At 42.7% G+C, this 24,232-nt stretch overlaps 1 protein-coding gene across 1 annotated transcript in view; it reads left to right on the plus strand.

Moving 5' to 3' along the window:
- Positions 1-24,232, plus strand: part of itga9 (integrin, alpha 9) — a 382,843-nt gene that overhangs the window by 78,129 nt on the left and 280,482 nt on the right. The window contains exons 10-13 of the mRNA XM_067981373.1: positions 1,630-1,735; positions 4,248-4,342; positions 9,941-10,031; positions 18,530-18,575. Coding sequence (XP_067837474.1) covers positions 1,630-1,735; positions 4,248-4,342; positions 9,941-10,031; positions 18,530-18,575 — 338 coding nt within the window. The remainder of the gene's footprint in view (positions 1-1,629; positions 1,736-4,247; positions 4,343-9,940; positions 10,032-18,529; positions 18,576-24,232) is intronic.

Consider the following 24,232-nt stretch of genomic DNA (forward strand, 5'->3'; position numbering starts at 1 on the left):
TGGAAAGCAGGGAATGGAGGAAAGGGTGTGCTCGGTACTTGGATCACCGGCAGGAATTTTTTTTTATTCGTTCATGGAATGTGGGCATCGCTGGCGAGGCCAGCATTTATAGCCCATCCCTAATTGCCCTTGAGAAGATAGTGGTGAGCCGCCTTCTTGAACTGCTGCAGTCCGTGTGGTGAATGTTCTCCCACAGTGCTGTTAGGAAGGGAGTTCTAGGATTTTGACCTAACGACGATGAAGGAACGGCGATATATTTCCAAGTCGGGATGGTGTGTGACTTGGAGGGGAACGTGCAGGTGGTGTTGTTCCCATGTGCCTGCTGCTCTTGTCCTTCTAGGTTGTAGAGGTCGCAGGTTTGGGAGGTGCTGTCGAAGAAGCCTTGGCGAGTTGCTATAGTGCATCCTGTGGATGGTACACAGTGCAGCCACTGTGCGCCGGTGGTGAAGGGAGTGAATGTTTAGGGTGGTGGATGGGGTGCCAATCAAGCGGGCTGCATTGTCCTGGATGGTGTCGAGCTTCTTGAGTGTTGTTGAGCTGCACTCATCCAAGCAAGTGGAGAGTATTCCATCACACTCCTGACTTGTGCCTTGTAGATGGTGGAAAGGCTTTGGGGAGTCAGGAGGTGAGTCACTCACTGCAGAATATCCAGCCTCTGACCTGCTCTTGTAGCCACAGTCTTTATGTGGCTTGTTCAGTTAAGTTTCTGGTCAGTGGTGACCCCCAGGATGTTGATGGTAGGGGACTCGGCGATGGTAATGTCATTGAATGTCAAGGGGAGGTGGTTAGATTCTCTCTTGTTGGAGATGGTCATTGCCTGGTACTTGTATGGCGCGAATGTTACTTGCCACTTATCAGCCCAAGCCTGGATGTTGTCCAGGTCTTGTTGCATGCGGGCACGGACTGCTTCATTATCTGAGGTGTTGCAAATGGAATTGAACACTGTGCAATCATCAGCGAACATCCCCATTTCTGACTTTATAATGGAAAGAAGGTCATTGATGAAGCAGCTGAAGATGGTTGGGCCTAGGACACTGCCCTGAGGAACTCGTGCAGCAATGTCCTGGGGCTGATGATTGGCCTCATGGTGAAGATGATACGCTGGATATGGATGGAAGTGGGATGGAAAGTGAGGATAAGAGAGATTGTGTCACGTGAGCGGATGGATTAGAGTAACGACATGGGAGATGAGGCACAAACGAACAACAAAGGAGCTTTTGCAGGAATGATGAGAAGAAAATAAATACAATTAAAGTAGAAATGTTCCATTGCCATCTTCTTTATAAGTACACATGCCATTGCCTGGGTTTACTGCAAAATGACTGTGAGCAGATGACTCCTTACCGGCTGCACTGGAAGCCACATTGAGTTTGTTCATCTTGGCACAGTAAAGATAAGGTTTCAAAGAAATGTTTCAAAGAAGTGGAAGTACATCAGGACCAAACAAACCTCCACGAGTAGTAGGAAGTATTTTCAAGTAAAATGCTCTTACCTTTTTGGTGAAAATAAGTCTGGAATCTTGCAGAGCACAGTGCAGGTGTTTCCTGAAGGGAGCAGAACGTCACCTGGTCCTAGACAATTAGGTGAGAGTACACATTATTCTCAACATGCCTTATTTCCTGTTTGTAGGCAGCACTGGAGGAACAGCAGCTTTTGAGGGGTGATGGCATGTACAATGCTCACTTTGGAGAGACCATTGGATCCCTGGGCGACATTGATGATGATGGGTTTCCAGGTCAGTGCTTCCTGATAAAATCAAAATGACTAAAGCTTATCAAAATATATTAATTTCCATCCCGTTTTGACAAATTCTTTTTGCCAGCTCTTTGTTTGTTCACTTTATTCACCCTCTTCATGGGATTGTATTCATTGTTCTAATTTTAAAATAATTCAAAAATAATATTAAACCACAGTTCTTGGCCTCAGTGCTATTAGGTTGCAGGATTCACCATAATCCACTGCCAGTAATATCTTTTGTTTTAGGCGTGATTTTTGCATCAATATTTGAGAATGTCAATCTTTAATAGCTAGGATTCAGATTGGCTAAAGAACTCGTCTTTTAGACTCTCTTCAGCCAATAGAAAAAGCTCTTAAAAAAGTTGCTCTCACTTCCAAAAAAGGAGACATAAGACCTAAGATCATAGAATGATACAGCACAGAAGGAGGCTATTTGGCCCATCGTGCCTGTGCCGGCTCTTTGAAAGACCTCTCCAATTAGCCCCACACCCCTGCTCTTTCCCCATAGCCCTGCAGTTTTTTCCCCTTCATGTATTTATCCAATTCCCTTTTGAAAGTTACTTTTGGATCTGCTTCCACCACCCTTTCAGGCTGTGCATTCCAGATCATAACAACTCACTGTGTAAAAAAATTGTTCCTCATATCGCCTCTGGTTCTTTTGCCAATCATCTTAAATCTGTGTCCCCTGGTCACCAACCCTTCTGTCACTGGTAACAGTTTCTCCTTTCTTACTCTATCAAAATCCTTCATAATTTTGAACACCTCTATCAAATCTCCCCTTAATCCTCTCTGCTTTAAGGAGAACAATCCCAGCTTCTGCAGTCTCTCCACATAACTCAAGTACCTCATCCCCGGTACCACTCTAGTAAATCTCCTCTGCACCCTCTCCAAGGCCTTGACATCCTTCCTAATGTGTGTTACCCAGAATTGGCCACAATATTCCAGCTGGGGCCTAACTAGTGTTTTATAAAGGTTTGGCATAACTTCCTTGTTTTTGTACTCTTATGCCTCTATTTATAAAGCCAAGGATCTCGTATATCTTTTTAACAGTCCTGCCACCGTCAAAGAGTTGTGTACGTACACCCCCAGGTCTCTTTGCACCCCCTTTAAAATTGTACCATTTAGTTTATATTGCCTCCCCTCATTCTTCCTACCAAAATGTATAAGGACTCAAAGCAATGGTTTTCAGAGGTCATTGTAAATCAGAAGCTAAGAAGCTGGAGCCTGAGTGAGTTCTTTCTCACACTTGAACGTTGGAGCCTTTCCATATGACACTTGACCATTAAGTCACATGGTTGAGTTAGAGGTATCTGTAGGAGTAGGAAATTATAAGATAGAGATTAAAGAAACATGGATCAGTCCAGCAGAAGAGAATGAATTGAAAATGCAGGGTTATAGAGCATTCTGTTGGGATGGAAAAGATGGGAAAGGAGGATTTTATCGGGTAAATTTTATGAATTCGAGCCGCTGGCATGGCATTTCCCTCATCAGGAATGGTTTTGATGTGTGGAAAATCCTTCGGGACTCACTGACCTGCATGCCTGAATTCCTGATTATGTGCTCCCAGTGAGTGAAGCTCCACACCAGGATCACAAATTTATAATAATTTATCCTATGATTTTAAAAAGGCAAAATTCAAAGGACTGAGGGATGAGCTAAAGTAAAGAAGCAGGGAAGCTCGTTATTGCGTACATGGGTGTGGGTAACAGTGGTAATATTTATTGCCCATCCCTGATTGGCCTAGGGGCAGTAAGAGCCAACCACATAGTGTGGGACTAGAGTCACACATAGGCCAGACAAGGTAGGGATGGCAGATCCCTTTTCTGAAGGACATTAGTAAAGCAGTTTTGGTTTTACAACAATCTAATAGCTTTCACGGTATTTTTTCTGGTGCCAGCCCACAAATGACCAGATTTATTGAATTCAAATTCATAACTCGCCAGGGTGGGATTAGAACCCATGACCTCTGGGTTGCTAGTCCAGTACCATAATCACCAGGCTCTAGTCCAGTACTACAGCCACCAGGCTTCTAAACCAGTACCATAACCACCAAGCTTTTAAACCAGTACCATAACCACCAAGCTTCTAAACCAATACCATAACCACCAGGCTGTAATCCAGACCATAAATATCAGGCTCTAATCCATTACCATAACCGCCAGGCTCTAATCCAGCACCATAAACACCAGGCTCTAATCCATTACCATAGCCACCAGGCTCTAATCCATTACCATAGCCACCAGGCTCTAATCCATTACCATAGCCACCAGGCTCTAATCCATTACCATAGCCACCAGGCTCTAATCCATTACCATAGCCACCAGGCTCTAATCCATTACCATAACCACCAGGCTCTAATCCATTACCATAGCCACCAGGCTCTAATCCATTACCATAACCACCAGGCTCTAATCCATTACCATAACCACCAGGCTCTAATCCATTACCATAACCACCAGGCCCCCGTACCCATTTACCTGCTGTTACTGAAAGTTTTTTTTTCTTTTCAGATGTTGCGATTGGAGCGCCCAATGAAAATGATTATAGTGGAGCTGTCTACATTTACCATGGAGATGCCAATGGAATAGTTTCCAAATATTCAATGGTAACTGTTCATTGATTTCACTAATTGTATCAGGGCCACATTCCAGTGCTAGTTCATGGCACTACGCTTTGCATTGAATAAGAAATACATTGTAGGGTAAATTGTCCTCTCCCATTCTGTCTGATTTTGGGCAGATCTGAGGTGCTCACCATCGCCAGCCGCCACTTCCAGGATTTTCGGTGGCAATCTTATGCTCACCTTCTAGTGGAGAGGAATATCCCTTGCTGTATGTTTTGGAGGGAATGCAAATGTCTGTTTCGGTTTCATTTTGAAGCAAGATCAAATAGTATACTTGGATCGATATGACTTAAACATTTTTGTGGATAAAGAATGTGATCATTGAACACCACTAGCTACAGACTGTGATAAACCTTCTTTGAATGTAATAGATACCTTAAAATTCACTGTGTTTTCCTGACCCCTGTGAACCCTGGAGTGCATTTTATATAAGGGTCCAATTGTGAATTGACAGCTAATGTTAAAGTCCCGCATGTGAGTTTTACAGCACAGAGATTTTCAGAAATTTGCTGCTGTTGTTTTCAAGTAACTCAGTACAAAACAGATGCAGTATACTTACATCTGATCAACACTCAGATCTTACACTGAGATTAAGATTTCTGCAAACTTTGGAGAAAAACAGCCAGCTGTAAATCTTTTCAACTCTACTCCACTTATCATTGAGTTGCATCTAAATAGAAAATAACACAAAATATTTAACAGATTTCAAATAAGAGTGATTAGATTTGTAAACATGTTGTTGTTTCTAAGTGACATTTGACCGTGGATTGACTATTTAATGTGTCTAATGAGGACTCATCAATTTAAAATTGTCACTAAGAAAGTGAGGAGAGAGGTTAGGAGAAATTTCTTTACACAGAAGGCTATTGGAACAAGGAACACTTTGCCACAGGGAGTGGTTGAGGCAGAGACCATTGCGTCCTTTAAGGGAAAATTGGCTAAATATTTGGAGCAGAGGAAGATACAGGGCAATGGGGAGAGAGCAGAACAGTGGGATTAATTTTGGATTGCTCTAGCACGATGGGCCGAAAGGCTTCCTTCTGTGCTATAAACTTCTATGTTTGAATGTGTTGAGCTGGGAGCAGTGCACTGATATTGCAGTGCGAAGAGGTGCAGGTTCAAATCTCCCACTCCACTAAGTTTGTTATCTCTCCAGAAAGGCACTGGGTGGAAGTCAGGTTGGGAGGTTACTTGTTGTTGGGGAGGGGAGGAGAGAGGAGAGGGGGTTAGGAGGCAAATCAGATGGATAGACTTCAATAAGTCATACCCATTCGCCTACTAGCTGTCAAGCAGGATTAGCATTGATGCCAACCTCAGAGGAACTAGTAAAAGGAAAAAGGGTGAACCAATTATGAGGCCATGATGTTTGGATCATGGATGAGGCTTTAGGACTCCCCAAAGCCTCTCCACCACCTACAAGGCACAAGTCAGGAGTGTGATGGAATACTCTCCACTTGCCTGGATGGGTGCAGCTGCAACAACACTCAAGAAGTTCGACACCATCCAGGACAAAGCAGTCCACTTGATATGGCAGCCATCCACTGAAGCAACTTGCCAAGACTTCTTTGACAGCGCCTCCCAAACCCGTGACCTCCACTGTCTAGAAGGACAAGGGCAACAGGTGCATGGGAACGCCATCACCTCCAAGTTCCCCTCCAAGTCACACACCATCTCAACTTGGACATGTACTACTTGGACTATACTCCAGCTGTTAGAGAATTTTCCCCCTAATCCCCATTGACTTCAGTTTTACCAGGGCTCCTTGGTGCTGGTACTAGTTCTGTGGAGCATGTGGCAGGGAAAGCAGGTGTCTTGTGCCTCGAAGTGTTTGGCTGCATTTGTAGATTCTAATAATGTCATATTTTCTTTGGTTTAGGAACAAATGATCAGTAGTCCATTTGTCCATCGAGCCTACTCTCCCATTTTATTAGCCTTAGCATCTTTTTTTGTTTTATCTAATTCCCCACTCTTTCACCCTATATTCTTACTTCCCAAGTAAGCATCTATCTCCCCAATAAATAACTCAATTAATTCTGCACTTATGGCCACCTGAGACTATTCTTTCCACATTCTCACAACCATTTGAAGAATTTTATCTGTGTTTGGCTTAGGTCTAATTCTAAGATTTTGTCCCCTTGTTCTGGATTCCTCTGTTCTGGGAAGGGCCATTCCCTATATATGCCATCAATTGCCTTTTATTATTTTAAACGCCTCAATCACATAACCTCTTAACCTCCTCATCTACAAGAAATATAACCCAAGGTTTATCCAGTTTCTCATCACACCAGGTGTCAACCTGGTGAACTGTCGCTGGACTTTCCTCCAAGGCCAGTATATATCTTCTGAGGTGGTGACCCAAAACAAACACGATATTCCAAATGTGTCTGACTCACACTTCCTAATGTCCTAAGGATCTGAAACATTTCTGTTCACACCATCACTCAAGTCATGCATTTATCTGTCTCATCTGCTTCTTCCCAACTAATCCAGTGTGTAACAGCAGAAGTTATCCTAAAATTATCACTCTTGAGGTCCTGCCCTTTCATCGACCTGACTCCTAAAACAGCGTTTGCAAGACTTCTATCCTATTTTTCCCCTTCGATTTGGTTCCCACATGAACCACGACTTCTGGATTTCCCCCCATATGTTCCGCACCTACCAGTTGCCGGTTGTTGTGAGTACTTGTACCATTTTCTCCACAGGTTACTGCTTGCACCACGGTGCCATGATGCTCACGATTGCCCTCCCGGGTCACTGAATCACAAGCACCCAGCATTGTATACATATTAGAAAGTTTCAGACTTACAAGTGATGCATGTTCTTTCTGTCTCCTCTCCTTGATGAATAGTCACCCACTTCCCCTCTCCTTCTTTGCCGCACTTTTTCTCTCTACCTGCAGTGACATCTTCCAGATTGTACATTCCAGAACCCCTTACGCCTCATGTAATGTTATGGAGTTACTCCAACTGTTGCTCAAGTCCATTAAGTTTGAGCTCGAGTGAGTTCACTTGAAGACATTCTTGCATTTATGGTTTTCCTAGACACTCCCACAACATATAAACCCCACACGATACTGGCCTTACCTGTGCTGTCATACTAAATAGTTCACTGCTGACAACTATCCCAACTCTCTCTCAACAACAATTAGACCAAACTCCCTCTTTAGGCCCATCTCAGTCTGTTGCTCCTCACTCCATTGTTCCCACAGCTCTATTGCTATATGTTTGCTTTAGAACGTTCAGCATTAAGATGTATGGAAATATTCGGGTTGAAAATGTGTATATTTAGAAGGTTTCAAAAGAAACTTGTTGCCAGAAAAACAAATCAATGTTTTGAACTGTTGAGGCCATGAAAGAGTTGTGTCAAGGAGGGCAGCAAGTAAAGGGTGAGTAATGCAAGGTGTGAGTTTGGAGGAATGTTTGGGATTTTGCTTCGTTGTCTTTGAGGTAACAGGAAGGAACTTTGCAGAACTTTTCCTCAACTGAGGAGATGCATAGAGCAGGTTATACATGGTCTGTGGAGGAAATGGAGGTGATGGTCTGAGCAAGTTTTTCTTGTTCCATGCTTTCTTATGCGCTTGTCTTTTATTAGAATGCTGTAAAAGTTTAGTTTAAGTCATAAATCTGTAACTTTAGGTGAATGCAATGGCTGATAAGTTGGATAACTTGCAAAGGGTGCTTTTAAATTCATGGCATATTCTTTGCTCATAAACACTTGTAAGTGATCAGAACCATATGTCTGTGGAAGTAACGGAGAGACCAGGTACTGACATGGGGTCAACTCTGTACAGTGTGTGCTAAAAGATTGATGATCTACAGGGTGCCGTAATAATATTTCATTAACCACAGAAGTTTACAGCGCAGAGGAGGTCATTCAGCCCATCGTGCCTGTACTGGCTTTTGGCTAGAGCAATCCAAAAGTAATTCTGTTGTCCTGTTGTCTCCCCCATAGGTCATGAACCAATAGTGTGTGTGTGTGTGTGTGTGTGTGTGTGGTGCAGGAGGTGAATTACAATTGGCCTCAGTATCTCCAGACTCGGAGGGAAAAAAATCCTTGGTGAGCACTATCCAGTAAATTCTGCTGAAAAGCGAGTATGTGTGAATGTTGAGCGAGGATAGGATTGGGCTGAGCTATGATGTCCCTTGTGGTTGAATTACCTGCTGACACTCATTATCTAGGTTCACAAATAAATAAGGACCACTTTGACAAAGTATTGGAGGGCTGGTGGAACCCTTGGAACTCTACCCCAGCATGAGTCAGCACGTGCCGGGGTTGGGGGGATTTGAGTAACAAAGATCAAAGTATTCGCTGTGGGGATTGAAATGTTGGTATTAGTGCCACACAGCACACCCCAGATATCACTTTAAGTGATAGTAGCCCATTGTAAACCAGTGACTTTCAAACTTTTTCATATAGGGGACCTTCTGTAAATATTGTCACACTCCCAGGATCCCCAATCCTATCTCCTGAAAAGCAATTTCAGGAAAACGGGACTATCACTGCAGAAACCAGCTTTTATTAGTATACAACAACAGAAATAACATGTTAGTAAGTCAACCGGTACAGAGTAATACAGAAATTTGATGACCCGGGGGCACCCCTAAAGTCCAGGGATCCCTGTTTGAAAACCAATCTTGTAATCATTTGTGATTAGGGTGATTTGTAAACCTCACATTTTGGTCTAAAGTGTGAACTCTGATTTAACATGAGGGAATCCAATCAGGTTTTGATTGTGCTTGAATAAAGGTCATTCTTTGTTATATAACTTTGAAGGTTCTATCCTGGTGTTACAGAAACTCCATACAATTAACAATCAGCAGCACAGTATTAATGATCAAGAAGAGAGCTGGCCAATTTGTGCTGATTGAAGTTACTCTTTCAGTGAGCAGAGCAACAGGTAGAGGGGGTCATTTTCACTTTTATCACCGGACAAAAATATGGGCGATAGTGACTGCATTAATGTCAATGGAGAAGAAAATTGGCCGAGGTGTAAAACGGGTTGCTGTGTCGCTCTCACCTGTTTTTCGCCCAGCAATAAAAGTGATAATTACCTTCGGCCTTAACCAAAAATACCCCAACCTCAGTTCTTTCACCTCATCAATGGTATTGAAAACAAATCGTGACTGCTGCTCAGGACATGAGAGCTAGGGTGAGGCTGAGAGGTCAGTGGAGCCTACACTGCTTTATGGCTTTCAAAAACGTTTATACTGACTGTAGTCCAAAAAGAGATAAACTGTCTCTGCTGTCAAACAGACAACATTTCTGTTTGTTTGACCCTGTGCCTGAAATTGCCCCCTTGTCCTATTTAGAGCCGATAGTGACACGATGACAGCCAGTGCCCGTGCCTCACTGGGCCGTACTTATTATTATAGCACTTGGGACCATTGTCGTCAGGAGGTGAGTTAATACTGGAGCTGTTTGATGCCTTACTCAGAGGTGTGATATCTAGAATCCCTGCCTGGAGTCTTGTGCCGTCTCAGACATCAGATATATGCTGCCCTCCCTCACACGCAGCAGCCCCCTCAGACTGAAGGTTTATTTTTTGTTTGTCTAATGCCTGCTGCACCTTCACTCTTCTAGAGGCTTTTGGGGCAGACGATCAATCCGGTATTGCGCATGTTTGGCCAGTCTATATCGGGAGGAGTGGACATGGATGGAAATGCTTATCCAGGTATGTGAGCTGAGAGCCATGTTTGAAAATGTTTATTTAGCTGTGTCGTGCCTCCTGGCCAGAATCTTTGAAAGCTGGCCTAAGCTGTTTGGTTTCAGTATGTCAACTTTTGGCTACATGTTCCGTGGTAGATTGGAACTTGGATGTAGTTTATTTCCATAATAAGGCATGTTTTATGTGCATTCTTTACTGCTGAAGCAGTTTTCGGTATATTATACCTGTTTTGAGTGGATATTTAATACTGTACAGTCAGTGTCGAAGAATAGCATGTAAGAGAATCATGGTTTATATTACAATCTGGACCTGATCATAGTACCCTTCATATTCAACCCTTTCTCAACTCGACCCTACCCTCCTGGAACAACCTGCTATCCTGAATAGCCTTTCATACATACTCACTGTGTATTGAGCTGGTATTCTCCGTAGTGCATATTCATGGATATAGGTGTAGATTTTCTGATTTGCTGCTTCTGGTGCAGAGCTTCGCACAAAGGGAGTGCATATCTCAACAACTCAACAGTGGAGCACGGAGTGTGCCCCACGTGATTTCCACCCTAATAGAAGAAAAATTACATGGAATGTGCTGACCTCCACTGCCGTATTCCCAGTATGCATTTCTGACTGCATTGGGAGTGCTAATGCATAAAATTTACCCAAGAATATTCATAGTGAACATTCTCACTATACACGGAGGTGTATCATTACAGTTAGTTCCTGTGTTTGGAACTAGGATTCAGTATTCGATGTATCGTTTTTTAAGAAGCTCTTGGAAATAGAGGCAAATTAGGCAGCTCTATTAAAAATTGGCTTTGTAACAGAAGGCAGATACAAAATAGCAGCATCAGGGCAGGGTCTGTGGGCACTTATCAGGATGGATCTCCAGGAGACTATTCTGGGTCCTTTCTTGTTTATGCTATTCATAAATGATTCACAGAATCTGCTGATGATACCAACCTGCATGGCTCAGTGACATGTATAAAGCACATATGCATTTGTAGTCCCTGGCCCTACCCCCTCCACATCACTGGCCTTGGAAAGAGCGGGCAGAGGCTTTTTTCCAAGCTATTCCGACATACTCCTGCAAGAATTATGGTGGGAGTCCAGCAGAACAGCCAAGTAAATTTGGCCGTCCCTATATATGTCCATAGGATTGAAGGTGATATAGGTAGATATAGACAGAGACAATCAAATAGTCCAAGGAATATGATAGTTCCTTTACTGCTAGGATCACGTATATGTCCTCTGAGGGAAGGAACTGGCCAAATTAGAACAGCTGATTGGTAAACTGAGATAGGCATGGGAGAGCTTTGGTTTGTGGTCCTTGTATTTATCCATAACTTTCCTTTAAGCAATTAAAGGTAGAGATATGGTGGAGTGCACATGATATGTGGAAGGAATGAGCATGATAGAACATGAACATGTGAAAAGAAGGATAGGAAAAGTCTATCATGCCCATCCAGATATGGTGAAAAAACATAGACCATTTACACACCCCTTAACCGTGCCATTTCCTGGGAGAGGCAAAAAAAGAGATAAATAACCTGAGGCCAATTTAGGAAAAACTCTGTGAAATTCCTCTCTGACCTCAGAAGGTCATCAGGCAAGAATCCAGGACATGTGATAGGTCATTATTTATCACCATCCCAGCTAACTTCTATAACTGGAAATGTCCTATTCACTCAGGAACTTGTGAAGTTCCTGTTTAGAAGACTGCAAGTTCTGGTAGTCTGCTCCAGAGGATGATGACTCTGTTTAAGTGTTTTAAATGCAAGTCTTCTAGTCTTACCAAGTCGATCCAGCTAAAAATAACCTTTCCAACTGGACTGAATCCAATCCCTTCATCATTTTAAAAATCTTAATCACGTCCCTCTAATCCTGCTTTTTTCTAAAGTAAACAGCCCTAACTCTTGGAGCCTATACTGGTAACTAAGAGCCCTAACACTGAGTTTCAATCTGATAGCCTTCCTGTGCACCTTCTCCAGAACCTTGATATCATTCACCTTGTGCGAGGACCAAAACTGAACACAGTACACCAAGAACGTCCAAAGCCTGTGATAGCCTAAGCCTGGTGCTCTGTATTGTATACGCAATGGTCCTTGCAATACACACTAATCCCTATTGACCTTCCCTATAGTCACCTCACACTATTTGCACACTGTTAATGAGGTATCAACTACTACCCCCAGGTCTTTCCTTTGGCCTCTATCCTTTAACAGGTACCTCTGTGTGGTATAAATATACCTGGTGTTTCCCCTCCCCAAATGCTGCATATTGAAGGACATCAGACACTAAATCATCTAAATGAGCCTGCAACCTATTTGTTTGAAATTACTAACCTCTGTGTATATTTTCATGCTGTCTACAAATTTACAAGTGGTTCCATTACTGCCTTAATCCAAATTATCAATGAAATTTCTAAACAGCAATGGTTCAAAGCAGCTCCTTGTGGAAATCCACTCATGACCATTCATATCCATTTCCATTAGTGACAACCCTCTGTCTATGGGATTCAAACAATTTTACAACACCAAGTTATAGTCCAGCAATTTTATTTTAAATTCACAAGCTTTCGGAGATTTTCTCCTTCCTCAGGCAGGAGAAAATCTCCGAAAGCTTGTGAATTTAAAATAAAATTGCTGGACTATAACTTGGTGTTGTAAAATTGTTTACAATTGTCAACCCCAGTCCATCACCGGCATCTCCACATTATGGGATTCAAGTTACCTATCCAGCATGTTATCTGTCTTATAATCCCTTATGATCTAATCTTTTCCAATAATGATCTACACGGCACTTCGTCAAAGGCTTTTTAGGAAATCAAGGTATACAATATCAACGGGACTGCCATCATCAACTCTGTTTCCTGAAGCCACGCTGGGAATCCTTAAAAAACCACTGACCTCTTTAAGTGATCATAAATCAGATCCCTACAACCAACATCAAACTGTCGGGCCGATAATTCACAGGGTCCGATTTATTTATCTTTTTAAATAATAGGACTATAGGAGCCTCCCACAATCCATTGGAACAGGCCCAGACCTCACTAAGCTATTGAATATATGAGTCATTGGCTCACGTACAACTTCCTCCATTTCCTTAAACACTCTGGAGTAAATGGAATCAGGCCCAGTAGCACGATTAGCTTTAAGTGCCTTAATCCTAGCTAAGGCCATCTCTGCAGCTACGTCTATTAAAGCAACTCTAACTGCGCAGCTATCCTGAACTGCCGAGACCATAGTATCATCTTTGGAAGTGAAAATCGATGCAAAGGTGGAATGTTCTTTAAACATTCTACATTGTTTTTCAAGTTTCTTAATATTATTACCTTAATTTGGTTAAAATGTTTGCATCTTGTTTAATTTGTAAAGCCACAGGTATACTAATATCTGGGTAATGTTTACCCATCACCCCTGTGCTCGCTGACCTATGTTGGCTCCCAGTCCAACAACGCCTGGATTTTAAAATTCGCATCCTCATGTTCAAATCCTTCCATGGCCTCGCCCCTCTCTACCTCGGTAACTTCTTCCAGTCCTCCGAGAACTCTCTGTTCCTCCAACACTGGCCTTTCGTGGATCCCCCATTTCCTTCGCCCCACCACCGGCATCTGTGTCTTCAGCTGTCTAGGCCCTAAGCTCTGGAATTCATTCCCTAAAGCTCTCTGCCTCTCTACCATTCTCTCCTCCTTTAAGGTGCTCCTTAAAGCTTGTCCTAATATCTCCTTATGTGGCTTGTTGTCAAATTTTGACTGATAATGCTCCTGTGAAACACCTTGGGACATTTTACTATGTTAAAGGTGCTATATAACTGCAAATTGTTGCTGTAATGTTACTCATGGATGGAAAAGAAAGTGACAAAATGTCAGACTTTAACAAAGGAAAACTCTGAAGCTAGTTTATTACTTTATTGAAATAAGGAAATTATGACCAGATGATTAAAAAGAACATAATGAAACCACGAACAATAACACACATGGACATAGATGTCAAACAGAAATGTACAGCTAGTACTGTATGACAGGCATAACATTAGATGGATACTTTTATGAGTGCACTAATTCATTTCTTGTGAATGAGTTATTGCAAACAGAATTATTGCTAAACCCTTGTCAAATGGTCTGTAGCCTTTTCTTATTGTGTCCGATGATGTTGGATTTTAGAGATTGGGAGGATTAGTCTGTTGGGGGCCGGGGTGATATCTACATTGTACTGAGAGAGGATACTGGGGGGAGGACAGTCTGGAGAAGCTAGGCATTGGAAGTGGGTGATAATGAGATGCATACTACAGAGAATGCCCTACCACTTAGCACAAACAGTCTTTGAGGAGAGACACTGTCATAACTGAGAAGCTCATAATGAATGCAAGGGATATATCTCTCAATTTAATTAAACTGTTTGCTTTTAGTTTTGTCGGTTTTAAAAATATAGCAATATTTAAAGGCTTTTTTTTTACCTTTTAAAATAAAAGTTCCAGTCTTTTCAAATGGCCTATCTGCCATGTAGTGTTTGTCTGTTAAAATACACTTTTATGCAAGTCCATAATTAACATGCTGTGGTGAACTATCGGATATCTTACATACATATCCCCCCCTTTCCCCACTGATGAGCAAAACCTGAAGTATTCACATCTTGGAATCTCACAGTTCATAGCATATTTAGGACACTCTTCTTGTTGCTTGTTGCTGTTTATTTTGCATTTCAGTTGGTGTATTAGATTTCTTCCTGTCATAGCTAGGAGTGTGTTTGTTGGTTGCTCATTATACACTCTCAATTGTCCAGCATTTTGTGTGTAATGAAATCTCTCACTTTGTTTAGAGTTGATATTTTACTAATATGAATACAGTACTCTCCTTGCATTTGAAGATGGTTCCACCATCATTTTTACAGCCGTACAATCAGGTGTACCAGCAATACTCATTTTGAGTCGACATTATTTTAAAACTCTGTATATTAGACTGGTTTTGTGAATTGTACCTCTGTAATTAAAAGACATCGAAACATGCATGTGATTGAAAATGATACACCATTTATTACTGTAATAGTATATACACCGAAATAACAATGGTCAGACTAAATTAGCTCTTTAAATCTCAGCCATATAATATCTGTATGGGGAAAAGTCACGAACAACACACGTTCTGAACCCATTCTAATTACTTTATTTAATAAGGAAATTGTAACCATAAGTGGTAATGAATATACTGAGGTACATCGAGCATTGAGGTCAGACAAAAGTGAATACCACAACATCAGGCAACTTAATGATCTAATTCCGCATTTATGCACAATTATAGAGGTAAGGGTTCCACTGCACCCATTCCTGGCACATGCGTGGATTGCTGATCAGGGAACTGCGCACTCCCAGCCTGTACTTTTGTGTGCATTAACTTTAATAGATGCAAAATCATGCGCTGATGGGTGCAATCTCACGGGTCGGGGGTGTGCAGTTCACATGGTATGTGCCCCAGGACACGCCAGGAAAAGGTGAAGCGAAACTTGTACCCCTAAATGGTTGGACCTCCTCGACTATGTTACAGTCTAAGAACACACTTATTATTTGAGTCATATGTTAATCTATGATGGAAATATGATGAAGTCGCACTTTCAGTGTGGGACCTCCCGATGCATATCGGGTTGTGAGTCTCTGTTTGGGAGTGTGATACACTTTATGTGTGTACTTTATTTTCACTCCCCTGTATAATAATGACCCACTGACCCACCTCCTTTCGCAAATTACATAACACTTCTCTTTCAGGCATCCCTATATCGCACACTATTCCTTGATCAGGTAGATAAGTCATCATTTGTCTTGAACTATCCATTAGTATGTATACAAAAACAATGTGGGTTGACTTGGCCCCTGGTTTTCATCTACGTCACCCAGGAGAAATGCTCCTCTGGTCATCACCACCCCTTCATGTCTGGATTAAACCAGGACCTCCCTCTCTGGAGAACCCCAGATGCAAACCCTCATTTTAAGATTATAGAATCATAGAATGGTTATAGCTCAGAAGGAGGCCATTCGGCCCGTTGAGCCCGTGCCGGCTCTTTGCAAGAGCAATCCAGCTAGTCCCACTCCCCTGCCCTTTCCCTGTAGCCCTGCAAATTTTTCCCTTCAAGTACTTATTCAGTTCTCTTTTGAAAGCCACTATTGAATCTGCCTCTACCACCCCCTCGGGCAGTGCATTCCAGATCTTAACCACTCACTGCGTAAAATTTTTTTCCCTCATGTGACCTTTGGTCCTTTTGCCAATTACCTTAAATCTGTGTCCTCTGGTTCTTGACCCTTCTGCCAATGGGAACAGTTTCTCTCTATCTACTATGCCTAGACTCCTCATAATTTTGAATACCTCCATCAAATCTCCTCTCAACCTTCTTTGCTGTACTGAGAGCAACCCCAGCTTCTCCAATCTATCCTTCATCCCTGGAACCATTCTAGTAAATATTTTCTGCACCCTCTCTAAGGCCTTCACATCTTTCCTAAAGTGCAGTGGCCAGAATTGGACACAATACTCCAGTTGTGGCCGAACAAGTGTTTTCTAAAGGTTCATCATAACTGCTTTGCTTTTGTACTCTATGCCTCTATTTATAAAGCCCAGGATCCCGTATGCTTTTTTAACCGCTTTCTCAACCTGCCCTGGCACCTTCAACCATTTGTGCACATATTACCCCAGGTCTCTCTGTTCCTGCACCCCTTTAGAATTGTACCCTTCAGCTTATATTGCCTCTCCTCGTTCTTCCTACCAAAATGTATCACTTTGCTGCATTAAATTTCACCTGCCACGTGTCCACCCATTCCACCAGCCTGTCTATATCCTCTTGAAGTCTATCACTGTCCTCCTCAGTGTTCACTACACTTCTGAGTTTTGTGTCATCTGCAAATTTTGAAATTGTGCCCTGTACACCCAAGTCCAAGTCATTAATATATATTTGGAAAAGCAGTGGTCCTAGTACCGACCCCTGGGTAACACCACTGTACACCTCCCTCCAGTCCGAAAAACAACCGTTCATCACTACTCTGTTTCCTGTCACTTAGTTAGTTTCGTATCCACAATGCCTCTGTCCCTTTTATTCCATGGGCTTCAACTTTTCTGACAAGCCTATTATGTGGCACTTTATCAAACGTCTTTTGGAAGTCCATAAACACATCAACTTCATTGCCCTCATCAACCATCTCCGTTCCCTCATCAAAAAACTCTATCAAGTTAGTTAAACACGATTTGCCGTGAACAAATCTGTGCTGGCTTTTGTTAATTAATCCACACTTGTCCAAGTGGCTGTTAATTCTGTCCCGGATTATTGTTTCTAAAAATTTCCCAACCACCGAGGTTAAACTGACTGGCCTGTAGTTGCTGGGTTTATCCTTACACCCTTTTTTGATCAAGGACATAACATTGGCAATTCTCCAGTCCCCTGGCACCACCCCCGTATCTAAGGATGATGGGAAGATTATGGTCAGTACCTCCGCAATTTCCTCCCTTACTTCCCTCAGTAACCTAGGATGCATCCCATCCGGACCGGGTGACTTATCTACTTTAAGTACCATGATGTGGAGATGCCGGTGATGGACTGGGGTTGACAAATGTAAGGAATCTTACAACACCAGGTTATAGTCCAACTGTTTTATTTGAAAAAACAGTTGGACTATAACCTGGTGTTGTAAGATTCCAATACTTTAAGTACAGCCAGCCTTTCTAGTAAACCCTCTTCATCAATTTTTAGCCCATCCAGTATCTCTACTACCTCCTCTTTTACTGTGACTTTGGCAGCATCTTCTTCCTTGGTAATGCAGATGCAAAGTACTCATTTAGTACCTCAGCCATGCCCTCTGCCTCCGTGCATAAGTCTCCTTTTTGGTCCCTAATTGGCCCCACCCCTCCTCTTACTACCCGTTTATTATTTATATGCCTATATAAAACTCTTTTATTCCCTTTTATGTTAGTTGCTAGTCTATTCTCACACTCTGTCTTTGCCCCTCTTATTCCTTTTTCACTTCCCCTCTGAAATTTCTAAATTCAGCTTGCTTCTTACTTGTATTATTAACCTGACACCTATCATACGCCTCCTTGTTCTGGATTCCTCCACCAGCTGAAATAGCTTCTTTGTATCTAGCCTATCAAATCCTTTTGTCATTTTAAAGACCTCGATTAGATCACCCCTCAACCTTCTAAACTCAAGGGAATACAAGCCTAGTTTATGCAACCTGCCCTTATAATTTAACCCTTTACGCTCTGGTATCATACTCGTGAATCTGTGCTGTATCCCTTCCAAAGATAATATATCTTTCCTAAGACCTGGTGCCAAAACTGAACGCAGTACTCCAGATGGGATCTGATCAAGGTATCCTTTAAGAAAAAGACATGAAAAATTCTTATGGGGTTTATAGTTTCAGAGTGGTTCAGTGATGAAAAATATTGCGTTAACTGGCAAAATGGAAAACATTGTCACGAGGAAAGACAGTACTGGGTTGGTAAATTATCAGCATGTCTCCTTTCTCTCCAGATGTAACCATTGGCGCCTTCATGTCTGACCATGTGGTCCTACTGAGGTAAGAACTGTTTGTTTGTTACTGTAGTCTGATGTCTCTTTGAATCGATATTGTAGACATATGTGCACAAACTCTGTCAGATTGGGCTTTTGTTGTTAAGTTGTGCTTTAAAATTAGCTTCTTACAAAAAGAAAAAAAAATGAAAATGTTGAAAATCTGAAACAAAAATGGACATTGCTGGACATATGCTGCAGGTCTATTAGCCTCCATAAAGGGAAAAGACAGTTTAATGTTTCAGGTGTAGACCCTTCGTCAGAATAGTTCCCATGCAAGGTTACAGGCAAAACATTAACCTGTCTTTCTTCCTTGGAGGTGTTGACAGACCTGCTGTGTATGTCAACCATTTTCTTTCATTAGATACTTCCTCCTTGGTGGAATTTTCTGTGCACAAAATGCTGCATTTACCCACATTAAAATAGTAACTGCATAATGTAATTCATTGTATGTGAAATGGGATGTTTCTGAAAGACATGAAAAGGAGCCATACAAATATAAGCTCGCTCGCTCTTATCTCTCTCTATCTCCCTCCCTTCTGTCTCTCGGCCTCTCCCTGTTTTTCTTTCTCTGTCTGTAAGTGTGTCTGTTTGTCTCTCTTTCAGCCACTCTGTTTCTATTTCTATCTGTCTGTCTCTGATGTTTCTCTCTCTTTCTCTGATGGTCTGTTTCTTGCTCTGACTCTATTTCTCTGTCTCTATCTCTGTCTGTCTGCCTCTTTCCCTCCCGTTTTATATTTATGAACCATACAAATGCAGTGTGAAATCATGGATACTAGGGAGGCCAGGGTCATGTGTTGAACTATTTTTCTTTTTGAGTCAACATTCTATGTGGAATGTAGAATAATTATGACGTGAAAAAAAGGCGTTTTTTAAAATTCGTTCATGGAATGTGGGCGTCGCTGACCTGCTCTTGTAGCCCAGTATTTATGTGGCTGGTCCAGTTAAGTTTCTGGTCAATGGTGACCCCCAGGATGTTGATGGTGGGGGATTCGGCGATGGTAATGCCATTGAATGTCAAGGGGAGGTGGTTAGACTCTCTCTTGTTGGAGATGGTCATTGCCTGGCACTTGTCTGGCGTGAATGTTACTTGCCACTTATCAGCCCAAGCCTGGATGATGACAAGGTCTTGCTGCATGCGGGCACGGACTGCTTCGTTATCTGAGGGGTTGCAAATGGAACGGAACACTTTGCAATCATCAGCGAATATCCCCATTTCTGACCTTATGTTGGAAAGAAGGTTATTGATGAAGCAGCTGAAGATGGTTGGGCCTAGGACACTGCCCTGAGCAATTCCTGCAGCAATGTCCTGGTGCTGAGATGATTGGCCTCTAACAACCACTACCATCTTCCTTTGTGCTAGGTATGACTCCAGCCACTGGAGAGTTTTCCCACTGATTCCCATTGACTTCAATTTTACTAGGACTCCTTGGTGCCACACTCGGTCAAATGCTGCCTTGATGTCAAGTGCAGTTACTCTCACCTCACCTCTGGAATTCAGCTCTTTTGTCTATGTTTGGACCAAGGCTGTAATGAGGTCTGAAGCCGAGTGGTCCTGGCGGAACCCAAACTGAGCATCAGTGAGCAGGTTATTGGTGAGTAAGTGCCGCTTGATAGCACTGTTGACGACATCTTCCATCACTTTGCTGATGATTGAGAGTAGACTGATGGGGCAGTAATTGGCCGGATTGGATTTGTCCTGCTTTTTATGGACAGGACATACCTGGGCAATTTTCCACATTGTTGGGTAGATGCCAATGTTGTAGCTGTACTGGAATAGTTTGGCTAGAGGCGCAGCTAGTTCTGGAGCACAAGTCTTCAGCACTACAGCCGGGATGTTGTCGGGGCCCATAGCCTTTGCTGTATCCAGTGCACTCAGCCGTTTCTTTATATCATGTGGAGTGAATTGAACTGGCTGAAGATGGTGGGGATATCAGGAGGAGGCCGAGATGGATCATCCACTCAGCATTTCTGGCTGAAGATGGTTGCAATAGTTTCAGCCTTGTCTTTTGCACTCACTTGCTGGACTCCGCCATCATTGAGGATAATGATGTTTACAGAGCCTCTTCCTCCCGTTAGTTGTTCAATTGTCCACCACCGTTCATGACTGGATGTGGCAGGACTGCAGAGCTTTGATCTGATCCGTTGGTTGTGGAATTGCTTAGCTCTGTCTATAGCGTATTGCTTCCGTTGTTTAGCATGCATGTGGTCCTGTGTTCACCAGGTTGGCATCTCATTTTTAGGTATGCCTGGTGCTGATCCTGGCATGCTCTTCTACACTCCTCATTGAACCAGAGTTGATCCCCTGGCTTGTTGGTAATGGTCGAGTGAGGAATATGCCAGGCCAAGAGTTTACAGATTGTGCTGGAATGCAAATCTGCTGCTGCTGCTGGCCCACAGCGCCTCATGGATACCCAATTTTAAGCTGCTAGATCTGTTCATCCTTTGGTGCTTGTATCATTCAATGCTGACCTTGAAGTTAAGAGTTTATATTCTCCTCTGTGTAAAGTTAAAGAAAAATTCTCTCGGTGTTGGCCTTGGCTCAGTTGATAGCAGTCTTACTGAACCAGACGGTAGTGTGTTCAAGCCCCATTCCTTGACTGGAGCACGTAATCCAGGCTGACACTCCAGTGCAGTACTGAGGGAGTGCTGCATTGTTGGCGGTGCCGTCTTTTAGATGAGATGTTAAACCGAGGCCCTGTCCTGCTCTCCCAGGTGGACGTAGACGATCCCAAGCCACTATTCAAAGAAGAGCAAGAGAGTTCTCCCGGTTTCCTGACTAATGTTTATCTCTCAACCAACATCATTAAAACAGATTCATTGGTCATTCATCTCACTGCTGTTTTGAGGATCGAATTGTGTGGAGATTTTCTGCTTTGTTTAAATAAAAAAAGACTGCATTTCGAAAGGAATTCATTGGCTGCGAAGTGCTGTGAGGATATGAAAGGTGCTTTATAAATGCAGGGTTTTTTTTCTTACATGGAAGAGTCATTACATACTAATGAGGAAAATATACACTTAGGTAGTTGAAGTAGTAACTTTCAACAATTCATTAAATCATCTGTTGAGAGAAGTCAGGTCCCCAGTTTTTTCAGAAGCACATTGTGTATCATCATTAGCCTCAGAAGGTTCTATCTGATTTGAATTTTGGAGCAAGACTCAGGCTGCCTTTGGAAAACTAACCATATTGCTCTAGAATACTGTAAGGGACGGGTCCTGCAAGGGTAAATCTAATGATCCATGCTCCTGGCATAGGAACATATGAACAGGAGCAGGCTATTCAGCCCCATGAGCTGGTTCCACCATTCACTTAGATCATGGCTGATCTGTACCTCAACTCCATTTACCCATTTTAGCTCCATATCCCTGGATACCCTTACCTAACAAAAATCTATCGCGTCTTTAAAACTCCAATTGTCCCAGTATTCACAGCCTTTTGGGGGAGAGAATTCCAGATTTCTACTACCCTTTGTGTGAAAAAGTGCTTCTTGATTTCACTCCTGAATGGCCTGGCCCTAATTTTAAGATTATGCCCCCTTATCCTTGATTCCCCCACCAGAGGATATAGTTTCTCTGTATCTACCCTATTGAATCCTTTTAACATTTTAAAACCTCGACCAGATAATCCATAAAATCCTAGAATCTTACACCACAGATAACTGAAGTCCCTCATCCCTAGTATCATAGTAGGTACAGCACAGGAGGAGGCCATTCGGCCCATCGTGCCTATGCTGGCTCTTTGAAAGGCTTATCCAATTTGTCCTATTCCCCTGCTCTTTCCCCGTAGCCCTGTAAATTTTTTCCCTTCAAGTATTTATCTAGTTCCCTTTTGAAAGCTACTATTGAATCTGCTTCCACCACCCTTGCAGTCAGTGTATTCCAGATCATTACAACTTGCTGCATAAAAAAAAGTGTCCTCATGTCGCCTCTGGCTCTTTTGCCGATCACCGTAAATCTGTGTCCTCTGGTTACAGACTCTTTTGCCACTGGAAACAGTTTCTTCTTACTTGCTCTAACAAAACCGTTCATGATCTTGAACACCTCCAGCAAATCTCCCCATAACCTTCACTGTCCTAAGGAGAACAATCCCAGCTTCTCCAGTCTCCCCACGTAACTGAAGTCCCTCATCCCTGGTACCATTCTAGTAAATTTTCTCTGCACCCTCTCCAAGGCCATAACATCCTTCCTAAAGTGTGGTGCCTAAAATTTGACACAATACTCCAGCTGAGGCCAAACCAGTGATTTATAAACGTTTAACATAAACCTCAATTTGCCTCAATTTTTAAAGCCAAGCATCCCTAATGCTTTTTAAGAACACAAGAACATTAAAAAAAAGCAACAGGAGTAGGCCATATTTCCCCTTGACCCTGCTCCACCATTCAATCAGATCATGGCTGATCTTCAACCTCTACTCCACTTTCCTACCCAATCCCCATATCCCTTGATTTCCTTTTTAACAGCCATATCAATTTGTCCTGCCACCTTCAAAGATTTCTGTACATAAATCTCCAGGTATCCCTGTTCCTGCACCCCCTTTAAAATTGTAACCATTTTGTTTATATTGCCTCTCCTCATTCTTCCTATCAAAATGCATCATTTCACACTTATCTGCATTAAAGTTTATCTGCCCATTTCACTGGTCTATCTATGTCCTCCTGAAGTCTGCTACTATCCTTCTCATCGTTAACTACTTTTTCGAGTTTTGTGTCAGCTGCAACCTTTGAAATTATACCCTGTATACCCCAGTCCAGGTTATTAATATAGATCAAAAAGAGCAATGGTCTTAATACCAACCCCTGGGAGTCATCACTGTATGTTTCCGTCCAGCCTGAGAAACAACCATTCACCACTACTCTCTGCTGTCTGTCCCTTAGCCAATTTTGTATCCACACTGCCACTGCCCCTTTAATTCTGCTAACAAGTCTAAGTCAAGTGTGGTACTTTATCAAACACCTTTTGAAAGTCCATATACACAACATCAACACCATGAATTTCCTTGATGTCCATTGCACAGTTATTGTGCTATTGCGCAGAAAGTTACGCCATTCACCAGCAGACGGAGTTGTATGGAAGTTTCCTTGGTAAGTTAATTTGCATATGAAGTGGTGTAAGTTCTGGTGTAATTATGTTCTAAAAGTGTAGTGAGCAGATTAAGGCCTTGGGAACTTCAGTGCAGGAATGGCACAGGCTGTGTAAAGACTGCAGTGTTCATTAGAGCACTTGGTGATAACAAGGGGAGTCTGCAGAGATTCTTTCCTTGATCGCTTTGCATTTTATCCATTCAGGGAATCTTCCACCCTCATCTAAAGTGCATCTTGTCAGAACCATGAGCAGTCACAGGCCAGCTGTGCCCACGGGGCATCATGTCGGCGCAGCATCTCAACAAAGGGCTGCGCATTTTTCACATGAAGACCTGCACACTCTCCTGCAAGAAGTGGAAGACAGGAGGGACAGGTCCTTGGGTATGCCAGACAGATGCCATCCAACAGTGCCAGCCTTGCTGCCTGGAGGGAGATGGTCCTGGCACTCACTGCCTACACCCTTCAGCTAAAGACAGGGGCAGGCAAGATAAGTTCCAAAGCACTCTGTCCCTTTCTTCCTTGCCCATCCAGGGCACCAACCTGACTGCTCCCTGGCTGATGTTGTACAGATCCCCTGTGGCAC

This window comes from Heptranchias perlo, chromosome 3, assembly GCF_035084215.1.
Source record: "Heptranchias perlo isolate sHepPer1 chromosome 3, sHepPer1.hap1, whole genome shotgun sequence".
Classification (NCBI taxonomy): domain Eukaryota; kingdom Metazoa; phylum Chordata; class Chondrichthyes; order Hexanchiformes; family Hexanchidae; genus Heptranchias; species Heptranchias perlo.